General features: G+C 36.5%; 1 protein-coding gene across 2 annotated transcripts in view; it reads right to left on the reverse strand.

Annotated features, from left to right (window-relative positions):
* The window catches only part of Amph (amphiphysin), a 215,199-nt gene that overhangs the window by 31,881 nt on the left and 165,683 nt on the right, over positions 1 to 17,635 (reverse strand). For both annotated transcript variants that reach the window (XM_058584457.1, XM_046460616.2), the window contains exons 12-16: positions 13,553 to 13,669; positions 9,387 to 9,410; positions 6,998 to 7,021; positions 4,202 to 4,234; positions 44 to 100 (exon numbers count right to left, since the gene is read on the reverse strand). In XM_058584457.1, the coding sequence (XP_058440440.1) occupies positions 44 to 100; positions 4,202 to 4,234; positions 6,998 to 7,021; positions 9,387 to 9,410; positions 13,553 to 13,669 (255 nt within the window). The remainder of the gene's footprint in view (positions 1 to 43; positions 101 to 4,201; positions 4,235 to 6,997; positions 7,022 to 9,386; positions 9,411 to 13,552; positions 13,670 to 17,635) is intronic.

The raw sequence follows: 17,635 nt of genomic DNA on the forward strand, positions 1-17,635 counted from the left end.
GTATCTGACAACTTCCCAAAGATACAGACCCACATCAACTTACCAAGCTGCCAATCATACTCTGATCTGTCTGTATTGTAAATAATGAAGTATCCTGGGGCTGAAAATGAGGAGAAAACACTTCTTTAAAAGATATTTAAGTTAGCTATTGTCAGTTTGTTGATAAATACATTTCTAAGTTTTAAAGGTCCCTTTTTAAAATCACTGAAACAAAAATGAAAATGAAACATTAACCATAGTTATTCTAAATATAAATCTTGGTTAACAGTACATTGTGAGAGTCATAAAAGCAAAGGGCACTGGCTTTGGGGACATCTTTCTTGCATAGATTCTCTTCTGGATAGTGACACCAAATTAGAAATTAGTAGTTTTACACCTGAAATTAACCTTCAAACTTTTTAAAATAATGGCAATGCACTCTCACTATATCACTTAACAGAAAGGGTTATTTATGTGTTATTTAAAACCTTTTAAAAGGATTTTCATTGATCTGAAACCTCAATCTAGAAGACATCATAAGGAATAATGGTCTCTGACACAAGGCTCATCTCCCATTGTACTGGTAGCCAAGCTCTGTACCTTCTGGATGGGAGACCAAAGAGTCTTTCCCAGATAATCTCACCATCTCAAGGGAAAAAATATGCCTGAAGAATCTGACATCAGGGGCTCCCCACAGAAAAGAGGAATCAAAGACTTTGGTTAAAGACGGTCATTTGAATGTGTGTAATATAATTTTGTTACCTACAGAATCTAAACTAAACTACTATAAAGGGATATTTTTTTAAAGGCATAATACCACAGGATGAGACGAATGGGAAGAAAGATAATTAACAAAATTTTAATTTGGAAAGCCATTGAATAAGCACTAAGTAACTTGGTGGAGCCCAATGATTTGTGTTGAAAGATGATGACAGAAATGTCACAAATCAACCCAATTCATTGCTCCCAAAGAATCAAGGATTCAATGTGTAGGTAACCAAGGGAAATGGGAGGCAGGGGGGCTGCTCAAGACAGGGGAACTGGTTCAAAGTCTATCAAAAAGTGACCAAAGACTGGGGGCTATAGCTCAGTAGTAGAGTGCTTCCTAGCATATATGAGGCATTGGGTTTGATCCTCAGCACCACACAAAAATAAATAAATGAAGTAAAATTACTGTGTTCATCTACAACTAAAAAAAAAAATTAAGTGAGTAAGTCTCAAAATACTCTCACCTATTCTGAAAACACAGCATGAGCCTTCCTATCCAGCAGAAGACTTTCTGCTGAGACTAAAACAGTGGGGTTCTGGGCTGGGAGACACAAGGGTATATTAGGAAAGTAGAAAGAATAAGTGAGCATTTATATAATAAGTATGGAGAACATGTGTCTTCTGTTACAGTACAGCCAGGCTTATACTCCTCAAAACAGGAGACCATAGGAATCTTCCCTAAGGAGTCTGACCAGCTTAAAAGAAAAATCCTAAAAAATCTGACATTAGGAGCTCTCAACAGAAAATATGAGCTGGAAAGTCCTACAACAATGCCCACAGTCAATGAGGCCTACCAACTTATACAAGTTTCTACTTAGTTTCTTATCATCCCACTTTAAATACGATTATTCAGTCAAGATTCCAGAGATTTGAGAAAAGCCTCAAAAATGAAAAGGAAAAACTAAATTTTAAAAAATGCAAGTGGAAGAAACAAAGAATTTGTATGAAAAAATATAGCTACAAAAATGGTTACTAATATCCTCAGAAATAAAATGGAAGATGTGGCATTCATAATACAAGAAGACGATGCTATTAAAGAACAAATATCCAAGAATAAGTAGAGCCCTTGGAAAATGACAAACGTACAGGATGAAAGATCTGTTGGAAGAGGTAGAAAGCAGAGAAAGTGGAGAAAATGAAATGAGAAGAAAAGGTTAATTGGACTATTTCAGGAAGATATCATATGAAAAAGAGAAGCATTGCAGAATGAGAGAAAAAGAAAACCAAAAGAGAAATCGTTAGTGAAAAAAAATTAACTTCAGAATTCCCCTAAACCAAAAGATATAAATTTTGGAATAAAAGGATCTAGAACAATGAATGAAAAGAGACTCAGATCATAACCCATCCTTGAAAAATTTAAGAAACCCTGAGCTTAAAAGAAGATTCTACTGCTCCAGAGAAAGAGTGAGAGACAGAGAGAGAGAGAGAGAGAGAGAGAAGGAAGATGAGCAGAGAGGAATGTGGGGAAGGAAAGAGAGAGAAGGTTTCTTAAGTTTCAAAAATCATAATATGGTTTTCACAGGCAACATTTAAGAGTTAGAACTGAGTAGAGGAATGGCTTTAAAATTCTAAAGGAAAATTCATTTAAAACTTTTCGCATAATATTAAAACAGTTCTTTAGGTATATGAAGACATTTTCAGATGTGTAGAGTCATGATTATACCTCCTACAGACATTTCCCTCAAGAAGTTACTGGAGGATGTGCTGAATCCAATTGAGGGATTAAACCACAAATAAGGGTGATTTTCATCCAGAAAGCAGGAGATGGACAGCCCAGAGGGATGAAGGCAATCGTGGGATAAACATTACGGGAGAACAGCAGGTCGTAGGCTCAGAGTACACAGCTCCAACTACAGTGAGCCCAGAAGGAGAGCAATTTCTTCAAGATGAAACTGCTTTCATATCCAATATTTCAACAAAATGAGAAAAGGTTTATTTAGTTCTAGAGTAGGGGGTTCCCCTGGCACCTAGAAACCTAAGCAAACCAATCAACAGGCAAACACACAAGATTCACAAATATCCTCTAAACCAAAACAAAAAAAAATTGACATGAAATGGAAATGTAAACTTCATGACTTGGCTGTTAGCACTTATGTCACTAAAATATTGCCACAAAATGACTGGATGACTATGAAGGAACTCCATCAGAGGAAGAGTAAGATGCAGAAGAGAACTTGCGGGTAGGAGTAGAACACACTGTAATTTCTCACCTTCTAGAGATTGAGTCAATAGATAATGTTTTAGAAATAAAGATGTAGCATTAAGAACATCACATGCACTGATACAGGGTAAAGCTATAGAATGTGTTAAAAAAGAGAAGAAAATATATACACTTCTATAAAACAAGAAATGGAGGAGATGTATGATAGTCTAAAGTTTTAAAATGGAAAACTGTGTAAACTTCATTATTATTAAAATTATATGCATTAATAACTATTAGAAATATAAACTTGAAACAATAAGGAAAGAATGATGATCCCTGAGGTGCAACCTTCCAAACAAGGTTTTTGAAGATGGAAGAGATGCATTGTGTCACCTGTCTTTGTGATTATGTGTCTCTCTATTTGGGTACAGGAGTGGGTCTCAAGTTTTTATAGGTAACATGGGGAACAATAATGAAAAATTTAAAAAGAGAATTAAATTTATGAATATATTATGAATATCTGTTTATATAATTCTAAATGCTAAAATTATCAGAAACTGTGCATGTCTTACATTTTGACATGAAGCATTCATAACAGACAAGCCTATTTGAGGTCAAACTTCAAAAGGTTATCAGAATCAAAACCAGGAGCTTGGTAGCCACAAGGCCTGCCTTTTACATGGATTACACCTGGCTACCCACTGGGACCTATAAAGAGGATGGGACAGTCCATCTTGTGGCTCCTTCTTCTCAGACTCCCAAGGAAAATGCTGGCTTGTTGGACAAAGTCAATACGTGGTTTCTGATCTTTCAATGGCGTTTTGCTGAAGAAGCGTGAAGAAGTAAGGCTCTATGTATGAATTTTGTGTGGCTCCTCTATGAAACCTTAGAAGGAGGCTCCTAAAAGCCTCTGATATTTTCTAAAGACCCATCTCCTTAGTTCAAAACGATCCCCTTTACTCTTTTCCAGCAGCTAAATTCAGGGGATCTCTCAGATCAAGACAAATTCTAATTACTAATAGATTAATCAGCAAAAAGTAAAAGTTCACACTATAACTAAAAACACAAGTATTAGCTAGCTGAAGTCATAGAGAACTTAGCGTATGCTGGGCTAGTGCCCTATATTCATATCTCATCATAATACTCCTACAGTGTTGCTAATTATTATGTCTCCATTACTCCATCTGTAAATAGTGGGGTCAAATTTTGTTCTGATGCTCTTCATTATATTCAACCAGTGGCATAGAGTCACATTGAAAAATTTGGCAGCATTCTCAACAGATAGATCTTGTTAGAAAACAGATTCCTTACCTGGGTAAATCCATTAAATGAACCACCGGAAGCCTAGACAGAAATGGAAATCAGAGTGTTATTTTTTTCCCATCACTTTGACAAAATTAATAAATAACCATTAGACAAGTCAGAGAATAATAACTACCACACATTTTAAAATAATACAAAAGGTTGCTGTGCATGAAAGTGCTGAGGAAATGTAAAAGACCATGCTGTATTATTTTAAATAGGCTGACAAAAAATGAAAGATTAATTTTACTATTATTGTTGGTATGTGGCTCAGTGCTAAGGAAAACCGACTTTCTTAATAATAATGAGAAGATGATTACAGAGAAGGACCATGAGGGGTTAAATAGCTCTCTTTCTAGGACGTACCTAAAATCCAGAAGGAGCTTTTCAATCATTTCTATAATCCATCATTTTAATGAACAGCAATTATGGGACAGTTTCAATGGGCCTGGGTAGAAACATTTCCTGTGTTCTTATTAGAGTAGAACCACTTCAGAAATAGTAAGCAAATTTGTACTGCTTGTGACTTAGCACATTTTTACTACTAAGTAAAAATGAAAGTAGAAATAATGGACTCAGAGAATGGAATGGTAAGAGAAGATTCTTATTAATTCTCAATAGTAGTTATTCTGCTTTGGGAGAATTTTTTTTTTTTTTTTTTTTTTTTTTTTTGGTCAACCTATTTGTGATTGGTTTGCACAGATTTGAAGAGGTACATGACAATCTGTCCAGGAGATCAATTAGACCTCCAAGCAGATAGTGATGGATAATGAAGTAGGTAAGAGACATTAGGAAAAACGGATCCTACGGAAGTCTTTGGCTAGTCTATGCTACATACTGGGGTAAGTACCTCGTCTTTATCAGCCTCTATTTCTTGGTACAACAATCCATATCTCTGGTTAGCAATTTCATCTTCAGATAAATCTGAGTTGTTGATGTCATTGTCTTGGGAACCATCAGAACTCTCAGTGCTAGTGTTCCAGGAGGTTCCCAGAACCAAAGGTCTAGCTATCTCCTGACTCTGTTCTGGGCAGCTAGCAATGGCTTGTTCCCCACTTACATCTGTTTTACTCTCAACCACATTTACATGTTCCCAGCAATTATCTATGGCTCTCATATCTCTTATAGGCTGGTGGTTATTAGAATCCAGACAATTGGTAAATCCACTTGCTTGGCTATCTGGTATCCCAGGGAATTCTGGTACATCCATATTATTTACTGATGAATTTAAGGTTGGCTGACAGATTTGACCTGGATCTGTGTTTGCTATTCTTGGCAAGTTAATGGAACAACTATATCTCTCAGTTGTTGTGCTTTCCGACCCTTCTATTAATGAATCTTTTCTCTCAGATGAATACTGATCTCTTTTGTTTGCATCAGTTTCCAGGGAATAATTAAGGCTCATCCCAGACTGAACTGACATTTTTGTTGATAAAACAACATCCTGATTGCTATCCCTGTCATACCCAGGAGTATTTAACATATTCTCACACTGAATTTCTTTAACATCTGCCCTGTCCTGTGCTGGGTAATATATCATCGCATGGTTGGAAGGGTTTATTAAATTATTCTGTATGTCTTTTCTAGTTAAATCCCATCCCTCTGGACCAGCATCTTCAATATTAGATACAGAGTTGGTCCGGAGAAGAGGTAGAGTCAAGTTGTCTGCATAATTGGCAGGTTTAGCTTCAGAACCTTCTGTATTTTCACAATTATTGATTATTACTTGAAACCTATCATGTGGCCCTTGGTCTCTGTTACCAAATTCATCTTCCATATCTACTTCTTTCATGTCATTTTCTAATAGGTCAGTTTTCTCAAAATAATTTTCATAGGTTTTTACACTTTCCTTACAACTCACTCTTAGATCTTTCATAGTTTCCATTTCACTAATTTTGAAGGCCTCCTGATTCTGCTCTGCTATTGTTTGGGGATAATTTACTGCTTTGTTTCCTGTACTTTCCTGTTCTTTCTCTTCAAATTCCTCTGTATCATTTACTGCCTTGTTATCAACAGTTCCAGTGTCTACCTGCTGACATGTCTCCACACCTGCCCAAACAGAATCTTCTATCTTCTGTTTCTCTTTTTCTTCATCTGACTTTTTAACATCTTCATGACCTTCTTTGAGCAGGCCAGCTATTTCCATGGCTGGCATCTCTGCATCAAGTAATTCACACGGCTGTTCCATCTCCATAGTAGCAGCAATGGTAACTCCAGCCCTGTTCCCGGGGTTTGGGAACAGCGATTCATTTCCACCTGGAGGGGCTGGCCCCAGGACATGCTCACCCTGTTCGGCTACAGTGGACCAGTCAGCAGAAGAAAATATTATGGTGGATAATCTCGTGTCTTTCTTTGCTTCAGAGAGACATGCAAAGTCTTCTTGAGTCATAGTTGGGGTAATTTCCTGGCTGACACTGTCTGTACTAGCATCAGGGCCCCAAGTAAATGCAACTATGTCATTTTGACATCTTTGAATTTCTTCAGCCAACCCACTGTCTGGAGTTTCCTCCATGATCAGGTTACACAGGGAAAGACTTTTTGAAGAGTCAGTCTTTAAAATATGCAGAAAAGCAAAGAAAAAGAAAACATAAGATGAAATAGACCATGGTAAGATTTGATGAGAAACACAAAGCTCTTCATTAGGGTGACACCAGTTAAACAACTAGAACGTGTTTAAATTAGTTGACTTAAGGTTAAATCCATGACTAGAAATGCCATGGGGAAAAAAGTTCGTTCTAAAATTCACCTCATATATAAACAATGTTAAATATTTTAAATTCCAGAATTTTCTGGATATTTACTTACCGGTTGTACCAAATCAGTGCTTGTCTGTATGCATTAAAAAGAAGAAGAAGAAGGGGAAAAATTCACTGGCAAATTAAAATCTCATGCTATTTAGAAACTATATTCTGCTGAAGGCTATTGCTTTTGTTGGTTTGGGATTCAATTTGACAACTGATTTTGCAATAGGAAAGATTTGTTCTAAAGTTAAGACTGCTGTGGAAAAGGTATAATTGAAACACAAAGTCTCTGTGATTTTTTAGCATTAGCAAGGATATTTTACAGCTGGTCCATTACTTCAGCTTTAGCAGACTCTGAAATGCAAAGTTTCAAATAAACAAGCAAGTCTGAGAACACTAGAATAAGATCAAGCACTAGAGGTCAAGAAATTACAGAGTATCATATACTCTGACACAGTTATCTGAAGAAAATCTTCCCCAAACTCATCTTTCACTTGGTTTCACCTTTTGAGGTAGGTCTATGGGTGGAGAATGATCTGATATTAACCACTGTGACTCCCTGAGGGACTCTCCTGATGTTCTTCCCTCAACCTAGAAGTCATTTTCTGTAAACAAGGAAAAATCCCTGGGATGTTGAAAAGAATAAGAACTATGAGCAATTATGTTCATCATGCATTCTTACCATTCCTAAGAAGTCTGTCCTCTGAAATAGTCAGAAGCTCCTTTTATATAATACCTTCCTCCTCACCATACCCCTCCCAGCTAGGGAAGAAAACTGCTTTACAGCTTCAACTAAAGATATGAAATATGCGAATAAAAAAAAAAAAAGGACTAAAGACTCTGCATTGTCCCCTTAATTCCAAGAAAATTAATATAGAGTTGAGGCTAGAATTCAAACACCCTGAATGTCAACCCATCCATCATGTTTTTTTGTGTGTGTGTGAATACACAAGTAATACCAACTCACTACAAAAAGTATAACTTAGTCATAGGTTGTTTCACCCTTTCAACTGATAGCTTTAGCTCTTCTCTTGAGAGCTTTCCCTGATTCTCAAAGAATCCTAAAGAATGCAGTATAAACCTGCTGTTCCAGAAAAGAAGAGAATGACCATCATTCTTTGAAGGGGAAAAAGTAACAATGTCATTTCAGAATACCAGACCCACTAAGAAAAAAAAAAGAAAGAAAGAAAGGAAACATGAAAATCAAGTTGGGTTCTTAAGACCACATAACCAGAGTTTTTCCATGACAAAGGCCCTTCCCTAAGAGATTCCAGACTTGATACAGGTGCCACTGGTCTCCTAATTTCATGGTACTAATGTAGCACCACAAAAATCTGTTCTAATCTCTTTCCCAAATCTAAGTTCTGAAAATACTCATCCTTGAACATCAGACTAATGGAATAAACACCATCAGGAATAATATCTATTTTTTTTAAATACAAACCACCCAAAGGGCTAAACACTCTACAAATATATTATTATTTAATTCTCTCACAAATCTCTCAGATTGGTGTCATTATCCTTATTTTACAGATGAGAAAACTAGAGGCTTGGAGAGTTTTAGAAATTGCTCAGAGTCACAAGATTATAAGTCACAAGATTATAAGTATAAAGTTAAGAGTCAAATCCAGAGTAGTGTGGATCTAGAGCTTAAAATGTTATTAACCAAGCTTCATGAAATATAACAATGAAAAAAATGTTTCCTATCACTTTGCATTTTTTCATCTACATTTGACCTATATTCTATTTAAAAGCAACCACATATATGCACACCTTTCACTACACTAGCTCCTCTGGCCAGCAAGGTCCACAGGAGAAGCAAATGGATACAACTTCACATTCTTGACCTCTAGTGATCCAGCAGTTGGGACCACCGAAACACTTTTCTCTCCCAGGATCTCTATGTTCCTGATATACACAGAACTGTTGAGAGTTAAAGATTATTCTAGGGTAATATGCTATCAATAATATAAGGATCTTCTTTCCATCACAAGTGAAATAAAATGTAATAAGATTTCCAAATTTGTACACATCATTATGGCATTTGCCAGTAAATGGATGGAGTTGTAGAATATCATGCTAAGTTAAATAAGCCAATCCCCAAAAAACAAAGGCTGAATGTTTTCTCTAATATGTGGATGCTAATTCACAATGAGGCAGAGGGCACTAGAGAAGAAGAGCGTTATCTTAAATTAGGTAGAAGGAAGTGAAGAGAGGAGAGGGGATGTGATGTGGGGATAGGAAGGACAGTAGAATGAAACAGACATTATTACTTTATGTATATATGTGACTGCATGACCATTATGATTCTACAATATGTACACTCAGGAAAATGAGGCATTATATCCCATCTATGTATGATAAATCAAAGTGTATAAATGCATTCTACTGTCTAATTAAACTAATTAAAAATTAAATTAAAAAAAGATACATTGAGTTATTAAAGGTCTTACCGTCCATAAGTCCCAGGGTAATGTCTGAAAGGAAACATACAAAAATATTATTAGTATATAAATTGTAAGCATCTGAAGAAATACAGATGTAAAGATAAATACAGAAAGGTGATCAAAGTTCTTGAAATTGCACACTTTTTTTTTAAGCATATGGTAAAGCACTGTTCACAGAACTTCTTTTATAATGGAACTGCTCCATATCTTTCCTATCCAATATGTTTTCCACTATCATATGTGACTCTTGGGCACTTGAAATATGCTGATGTACATAAACAAGTTTGAAATTTTACATAATTTTACTTAAGTTTAACTCATCACATGTGGCCAGTAGATACCATATTGGATAACAAAATTCTAAACAATTTGCCTTTTGCTATGTAAGTAGAAAACTATAGGTGAAATATGATGAATGGGGTTATTTTAACACATACACACACACACACACACACACTCACACCATTAAAATAAACAAGGTGTCCAGATATTAGAGACTAATTATCACAACATTAAAGAAATAGAGATCTTAATCACTGCTCATGCTATTCCTCTATCACATTCAATAGGATATATTATGATCATTTTGATGGCAAATAAATCCCAGAAAAGTAGTTCTTCAATTTTCTAAATTAGATAACACACAGCTAAAATAATTGGTAATCATGTAAATTACCAGGGTGCCCACGAGGACATAGGAGCAGATTACACCTACTAGTGAAATTTCAATTATAAAGTCTATTGATCCTGAGGATTGAATCCAGATAGTTTAAGTGACTTCCACTGTGGGTGGGAAGATTGGGGAAGATCTTTCTTATTTCCTTTGTGATTGAGAATCACTGCTGAAGCCACATTCCTTCATATCTGTGTTTTTTGAGGCTAGAACATGTTCACCTTCTTGTTTGAGATCACTAAATGTGAACAGAAATCTAGAAAGCCTGGCACTCCCACTTTAACTCATGGTTTCCAGAGGAGATTATAGATGTTTCATTTGGATTCCGTACAATAGAGAGTGGATCCTGTGTTTCTAACTGATTCCCCCATACCATGCACATAACACACTTGGCCTGGGCTAAGTTTAACTGAACTGAACTGCCTGTTCTCTATCTCTATGCAGCTTCATTTTTCTCCGGCTTAAAACTTTCTCATAGAAAAAGAGACAGCAGAGTAGAATCGCTCCATTCAAAGGCACACTCTTTTTGTACATGGATTCCTGTTTTATCTAATATGCATTTTTGATTGTACAGATGGTTTCTGCTCCCTTGCTTCACTGGTCCTGAAGAAGTAGAAACCATGCAAGCCAGTACACATCTCTGCATACTGCAGACAGCACCAGTGTTTTCTGCAAAGGAAGGCAGCTATAGGAAACACCATGCTTATCACTCCTCAGGATCATGAAAGGATGTGTTAGCTCACATGGACACTGCAGAGATCACAAAATGAGGTGTTCTGCTAGCAGCAAGAACATCAGTTGAAAACAAGAGGTCAGCAATGGGTAAAGAAGATAATGTTGAGTAAAGTAGAAGGAAGGCCAGCAGAGTCTAACTGTCTTGTGCTTACTGTCACTCAGCCTAAGCATTTCTTCTTTAGGGAAAGAGAAGAGATGTGATTGGAGCTGGACAACAAGACTACTCTGCAGTGAGATGACTCAATTGCAGCCCCCTGGAGACCAGAGAAATTTACTACCAGGCCCCAAGGAAAGAATCCAGGGATACACACAGAGTTTGCCCTGCCCACAGAGTGTTTCCTTTAGAACAAAGACTTTTGAACATATAATCAAAGTGGGGATTTTTGTTTGTTTCATTCTGAGAGAACCCTTTAAGCAGAGAATGGCAGTGTACATCTGTAGTCCCAGAACTTGGGAGGCTGAGGGAGGAGGATCCCTTGAGCTCAGGAGTTCTAGGCCAGCATGGGCAAGATAGTGAGATCCTTTAAAAAAAAATCTGTATTAAATTCTCACAAAGCTGCATAATTTATGGGTTAATTATAAGTTGATATAAAAGATGTTTCTCCCTTGATTTAAATTAATAGAAATACTATGGAATCTCACCCACTATTTATAGCATCCACTGCAGAAACTTTTGCTTCTTCCATGAAAATAAGGAATTTTGCAAGTAAGGTGGAGGAAGCCCCAAGAATTCTGCTATCTGCATACAACACCAGAACTTTGAGAAGGATGTGTATGTGATTACCTGGACATACATTTTCTACTTTTCTTGACCACCAGGTAGAACCCTCAAACTTGTTAAAGTCTACTACTCCAACATTTCCCAAAATATATTTTAGAGAACATTCCAATGAATGTTAAGAAAAGTTTGATTAAAGCAGTTCTACTATCAACCAAATTAGGGAAACTAAGTTAAACAAATAGTTCTGTGAGTGTGTGTTTATAGTTGCATGACTTCTAACTGCCCTTCATATTCTAATGCATATTGTTAATAATTTCCTATGAGAGGTTCAGCTTTCCAAAATATTTATCCAAGAGACCCATTATTTTGCAAGACATATTTAAGGTTAGTGTCTGGCCTAGTTAATTGGCTACCTATTATAATATTAGACTTTTACTGTTATTATTTTACAATAGGGAGGCCTTTAGATACCCAATCATGTTCTAGAACAAAGAGCATGGATTAGAGAGAAGCCTTATTTATCTAGGTCCATATTGAATAATTTGTTCCCCAGTGGTTTACTGTAAAGTACCAATAAGGCTTCATTCAGTAAATTGAGCTAAGTCTTAATTTCACAACAAACTTTTATTAATTAATTTATAGTATATTCTAACATCTTTGGAATTGTCCAAATTCAAATGTGAAGCCCCAATAATATCTGAAATATTGATATATGAGCTAGGAGCACAGATCAGGGATATAGCATGTGTTGAACATGCATGAGACTCTAGGTTTCATCCTCAGCATCAAAGACAAACAATAAACACCAAATTTTGAGTCAATTTCATTCTACTAACATAGACAATTGTAAACCAACCATATTCCAGAGGAATCATATGCAGGCCATCAAAGCACCTGCTATCAGTATCTCTGACAGAGAATCTTTTTTACAATAACTATTGGAATCGAATCGAGAGCAAAGAAATGATGAGCAAGAATACATTTGGATAAGGAAGGCCAGTTCAAAATCAAGCTGTAATCAGGATTACAAAAGGGGATTTCTGCAAGGTGAAAGATGAGCACAACACTATTAAGTCCAGACTCTCAAGACTGTAAAACTTTTCTATTGAGTCATAATCTCATGGTTATTTCAAATATGCCTTAACTTGCAAAATGCAAGGAATAAACTAGAGAAAAAAAGGAAGAAGAATAATAAACCCAAAGCCAAAATGAGAGTTTTATTGAGGGAACTAAACCAACATTATCATGGAAGCCTGGACACTTTTGAGAGCAAATGTTCATTACTCTATGAGAAACAATTCCTGGGCAAACAGGAATGTATGGTTATGCTAGCCCTGTGGGAAGAGAAAACTAATGGTAGGGGGAGGTAGGGAGAATAATTGATGTTGAGGGCCAAGGATATAGCTCAGTGGTATAGCACTTACCTAGCTTGTGCAAGGCCCTGGGCTCAATCAATAGTACCAAATAAATAAATAAATAGAATAATTAATATTGATAAGATCCTCTTTATACCCACCCTTCCTATCAGGAAAAGCTCACATGTAAGACAATGCAAGAAGGTTTGGAGGATTAATGGTTGGGTTATATCTTTAAACTAATCAGTGAATTCATCCCTAATGGGTTAACTAAGTTGTAACTGGAGGCATGTGGGGTGTGGCTGGAGTTAGTGGTTCACTGGGGATGTGGTTATGAGGTAAATATTTTGTATCTGGAGAGTGGAGTCTCTCTCTGCTTCCTGATCATCATCTGAGCCACTTCCCTCTGCTATACTCTTCCTCCATGATGTTCAACCTCACCTTGCGCTCTGAAGAATGGATTCTGCTGTCTATGGATTGATACCTCTGAAATCATGAGCCCCTAAATAAACTTTTCCTCTCCTAAAATTGTTCTGGTCAAATCTTTTAGTTGTAGCAGCAAAAAAGCTGACTAAAACACTGATCAAAGGTAATAGTCAATTTGAAAAAGACAGCTGTCATTGGTTTTTATTGAGCTTCTGAAGGTTTATGAAATATCATCCTCAAACATCTATAAATCACTTGATACCTGAGACATGGGTGAATGGGTCACTCCAGCAGAACCCGCAGATACCACCTCAGGCTTGAAAGGGTCAAAGTCCAAATCCAGTAAAGTCTCCTCTTTCTTCACCTCAGGGACTTCATTCTGTTAAAACCAAGCAAATAATGCATCAGCTTAACCTGATTCAGCTTCATGATATATCTCATAGAGATACCCTCTAAGATAATTATTCATCTCCTCCAAACATACTGATAGTTTACCATTTTGTGGCTCATCCACACACTTCTAAATTCACTCATGTGGTGAGAAATAACTAGCTCCTCCCTGACTAATCTACATCACAATAGGACATGTTTCAGGCTCCAGTTCCTGTTCTTTGTCCAGTTAAAGTCCAATCAGTCAATAAATAAGGTCTTTGAGAGGTATCCTAATGCTTCTCAGATGCAGGGATCTCCTTCACTGTTAGCTCAGAGAACTCAGGTCAAACAGTTAAAGATGAAGAAAGACATAAAATAGGTCAAGACTTATACCATTTTATAGTGTCCCACTGTTGTGATGCTCCTAGGTGAAGCCAAGGAAAGAGACCAATGTGTACTGCTGACCCTATCTCACCTGCCCCATCCCCTCAGGTTGCCCTATCCCTTAATTTAGTTTTCATATGATCCATTCTTCATGCATATTATTGTTTCCACTGTTTGTACGTGAGAGGGAAAGTGAGAAAAGAAAGAGAACTCTCTGGGAGAGAGCCATGCCCCCTAACATTCTCTGCAAGATGATCCCCCACAATAACACTATTGATTAGAAAAGAGGTAAGCCAAATAAGACACAGGATGAAAGTCCTGCTATGATAGTAACAAAAACCTAAAATATTAAGCACTAACACTTGTTCATTTACTTGTGGTATCATCACATAGGCAAAAGACAAGGGCTTGTGAAGTTTGTCTAACCCAGGCTCAAGTTACACAGTACAGGGTAGAACTGAGCCATAATACCCAAGAACTATGCAACAATGAAGAGAATTGCAGTGAGTTTCACACAAATTCAAATTAAATGTTTTTCATATTTGATAAGTTTCATTTTTGAACATTTTGTCATCTTGAAATTAACAGGTCATACCAATGGGTAAATTATTACATGAAAATAGAAACGTTTGGTGCAAGATATTTAAAGCATAGGAGTTATTTCCATTATTATTGGTCATGAGCATTAACTTTTCAAAACTTAAAAATGGATGAAAAGCTGGGGGGAAGGTGCAATGAATGATAGTTTGTTTAGCATATCCACACTCACTGTGAAAGGAAAGCTCTGCTTATATATCAGCTTATTAGCCTTATTAGCATTTTCCATTTTACAGCATGATTGCTCATCATATACTTTTTAAAGTTTCATAAGGACAATGTTCTCTGAGAACCTTTCTTTCTTTAATAATTATAATCACAAAGCCAATTCTATTGCCCCGTATTCAAAATCTGCATTACTTTTGGTTTTCACCAATTTTTGTATTTGTATTAAAATTATATATTTTAACTTACACTTAAGAATGTTCAAGACATTGCTCTAAGAACTTGATGTATCTGAACATCACCCATGTCAATGAACTTTGGTGCATTCTAGTGATGTCAATATTATTGCCTTTAAAATGGTGACTTTACCATATACTCCAAACTGCATTTTTTCTGCATTGTCTAATATAATCCCTACACAAAATCAAGTGGAAATGATATCAGTCCCCACTTGCAGGAACCAGAACAGGTTGAACAAGGCTATTTATTGCTCTATTCCTATGCTGCAGTGCAGGACCACATCAAGTCGTCAATGACTCCAGTGCCTTCTGGGCCACTGCTGATCTCACATCTCTCAAACAGGGACCCCAAGGATCTGCAAGTTCACCATACAAATTTATGACACACAAATATGTCCTTTATTCCCTCATGAGCCTAAAAAATATACTTAAGGAAGCATGAATGAAAATTCAGAGATCATGTATGAAAAGAGGGTTGCACTAAAGTGGGCTATGCTCAGACTGTGGTTGAGATAATCTGTAGTTACACCTCAATTTTGCAACTTGCTATGTGCATCTCCCTGAGCTTCTTTGAGACTTGTTTTCTTCATGCATAAAAAAGTGGTAACAATACCTAGTAGAATTACCATGAGTAATAGACAATAAATGCACTGTACATAATATAGAGAGGATACTTAGATGAATGCTAATATTATTAATGACTATTAACAACATAGCTCTATAACAACATAATGACTGTTAATCCATAGCTCTGTATAATTACTGTCATCAAATATTCATAGTATTTCTTTGACTGCCTTCAAAATGTGCATCTGTTTTCTTAAAGCTCAATTTCTACTAGTTTTACCACTTAATTATGAGAATTATCTTTTAAGACATATATATCAAAAATATTTTCATAGAGCTCAAAAAAGGACAAAAAGGGATTGCCTGTTTACAAAATATTACGATTTAAAGGGGCAAAGAAGTACTACAACTTCATCATTGTGTCTTGAAACATAGTGAGATGTAATATCCCTTAACACAGCAAGAGAAACTAATCCTTTCCCAGGCATTTCACCTACCTCATCGTTACAGTCTAATCTAGTGTGGTCCTGGTCCCAACATTCTAAGTTCTTGGTGAACTTGATCTTTAGTACTCTTTTTGCCAAAAAGAGACTGGAAGAAGTGACCTGGAATGTGCTTCTATGAAGGGAATTCGCTATGGAAACCACAGTGGGGGAAAGCCATCCAACGGGAATGTATTAGAAGTTAAACTAATCTTCTATGCTGTGTTTCATAAGGCTTCTTCTCACAGGGACATCTAAGTTTATCTGTATAGCACTGGACCTCTTCTGACATGCATATACAATGTGAGCATGAACCTTATGACTGGAAGTTGCTCATTATAGATGGATTTTATTTCCCTGTGCTTTAACGTAGGGCTGACCATGTGTCATACTTTGGCCATTGGGTATTACTCAATATAGTGTAAGCAAAGTAATGAAATGTGCTTGCATGGTCAATTTGCATTTTTGTGTTGTTTTGTTTTCCTGCTATTCACTTTGAAATGTGCAGCCATGGATAATCACTGGTCCAAGGAGGAAGAGACACATGGAGCACACTTAGAATCATCTAATCAAACTTCCCCAAACCAGTGAGCTGGTGTAATGCTTAAAAGGAGCTAGAGAAAAAGAGACACATCACATAGAGAGGAGTCAAAAAAAAGATCACAAGATTTCTCACCAGAATTAATGGAAGCAAAGAGACATGGGAGCACATCTTTAAAGTTCTGAGAGAAAGACACTGCCAACTTAAAATTTTATGCTCCTTGAAAATGCTTTTTAAACCCCTTTCTTTGACGCTCATGAGACTCAACTCAAAGTGGATCAAAGACCTAGTCACTAGGTCAAAGACCCTGTGTCTAATAGAAGAAAAAGCAGGCCCAAATCGTTACCATGTCAGTTTAGAAACTGACTTCCTTAAAAAGACCCCTACAGTGCAAAAAATAAAAGCAACAATCAATAAATGGGATGGACTCAAACTAATAAAGCTTCTTCTCAGCATAGAAAACAATAACATTAACAGAGAGCCTGCAGAATGGGAGAAAATCTTTATTACATTTACCTGAGATAGAGCACTCATCTCCAGGATATATAAAGAACTCAAAAGACTCAACACCAAATAAATAAATAAATAAATAACCCAATCAACAAATGAGCTAAGGAACTGAACAGATACTTCTCAGAAGGAGATATACAATCAATCAAACATATGAAAAATTTTTTTACATCTCTAGCAATTAGAGAAATGCAAATAAAAATTACTCTAAGATTTCATCCCACTCCAGTCAGAATGTCTATTATCAAGAATACAAGCAACAATAAATGTTGGTGAGGATCCACATTGGTGGTGGAACTGCAAATTGGTGCAACCAATCTGGAAAGCAGTATGGAGATTCCTCAGAAAACTTGTAATGGAACCACCATTTGACCCATGTATCCCACTCCTTGGTTTATACACAAAAGACTTAAAATCAGCATACTACAGTGACATAGCCACATAGCAGCTCAATTCAGAATAGCTAAACTGTTGAACTAACCTATGTG

The sequence above is a fragment of the Marmota monax genome, unplaced genomic scaffold, assembly GCF_021218885.2.
Source record: "Marmota monax isolate L192 unplaced genomic scaffold, Marmota_monax_Labrador192_F-V1.1 WCK01_AAM20220418_F8-fsc00107, whole genome shotgun sequence".
In the NCBI taxonomy this organism is placed as follows: Eukaryota; Metazoa; Chordata; class Mammalia; order Rodentia; family Sciuridae; genus Marmota; species Marmota monax.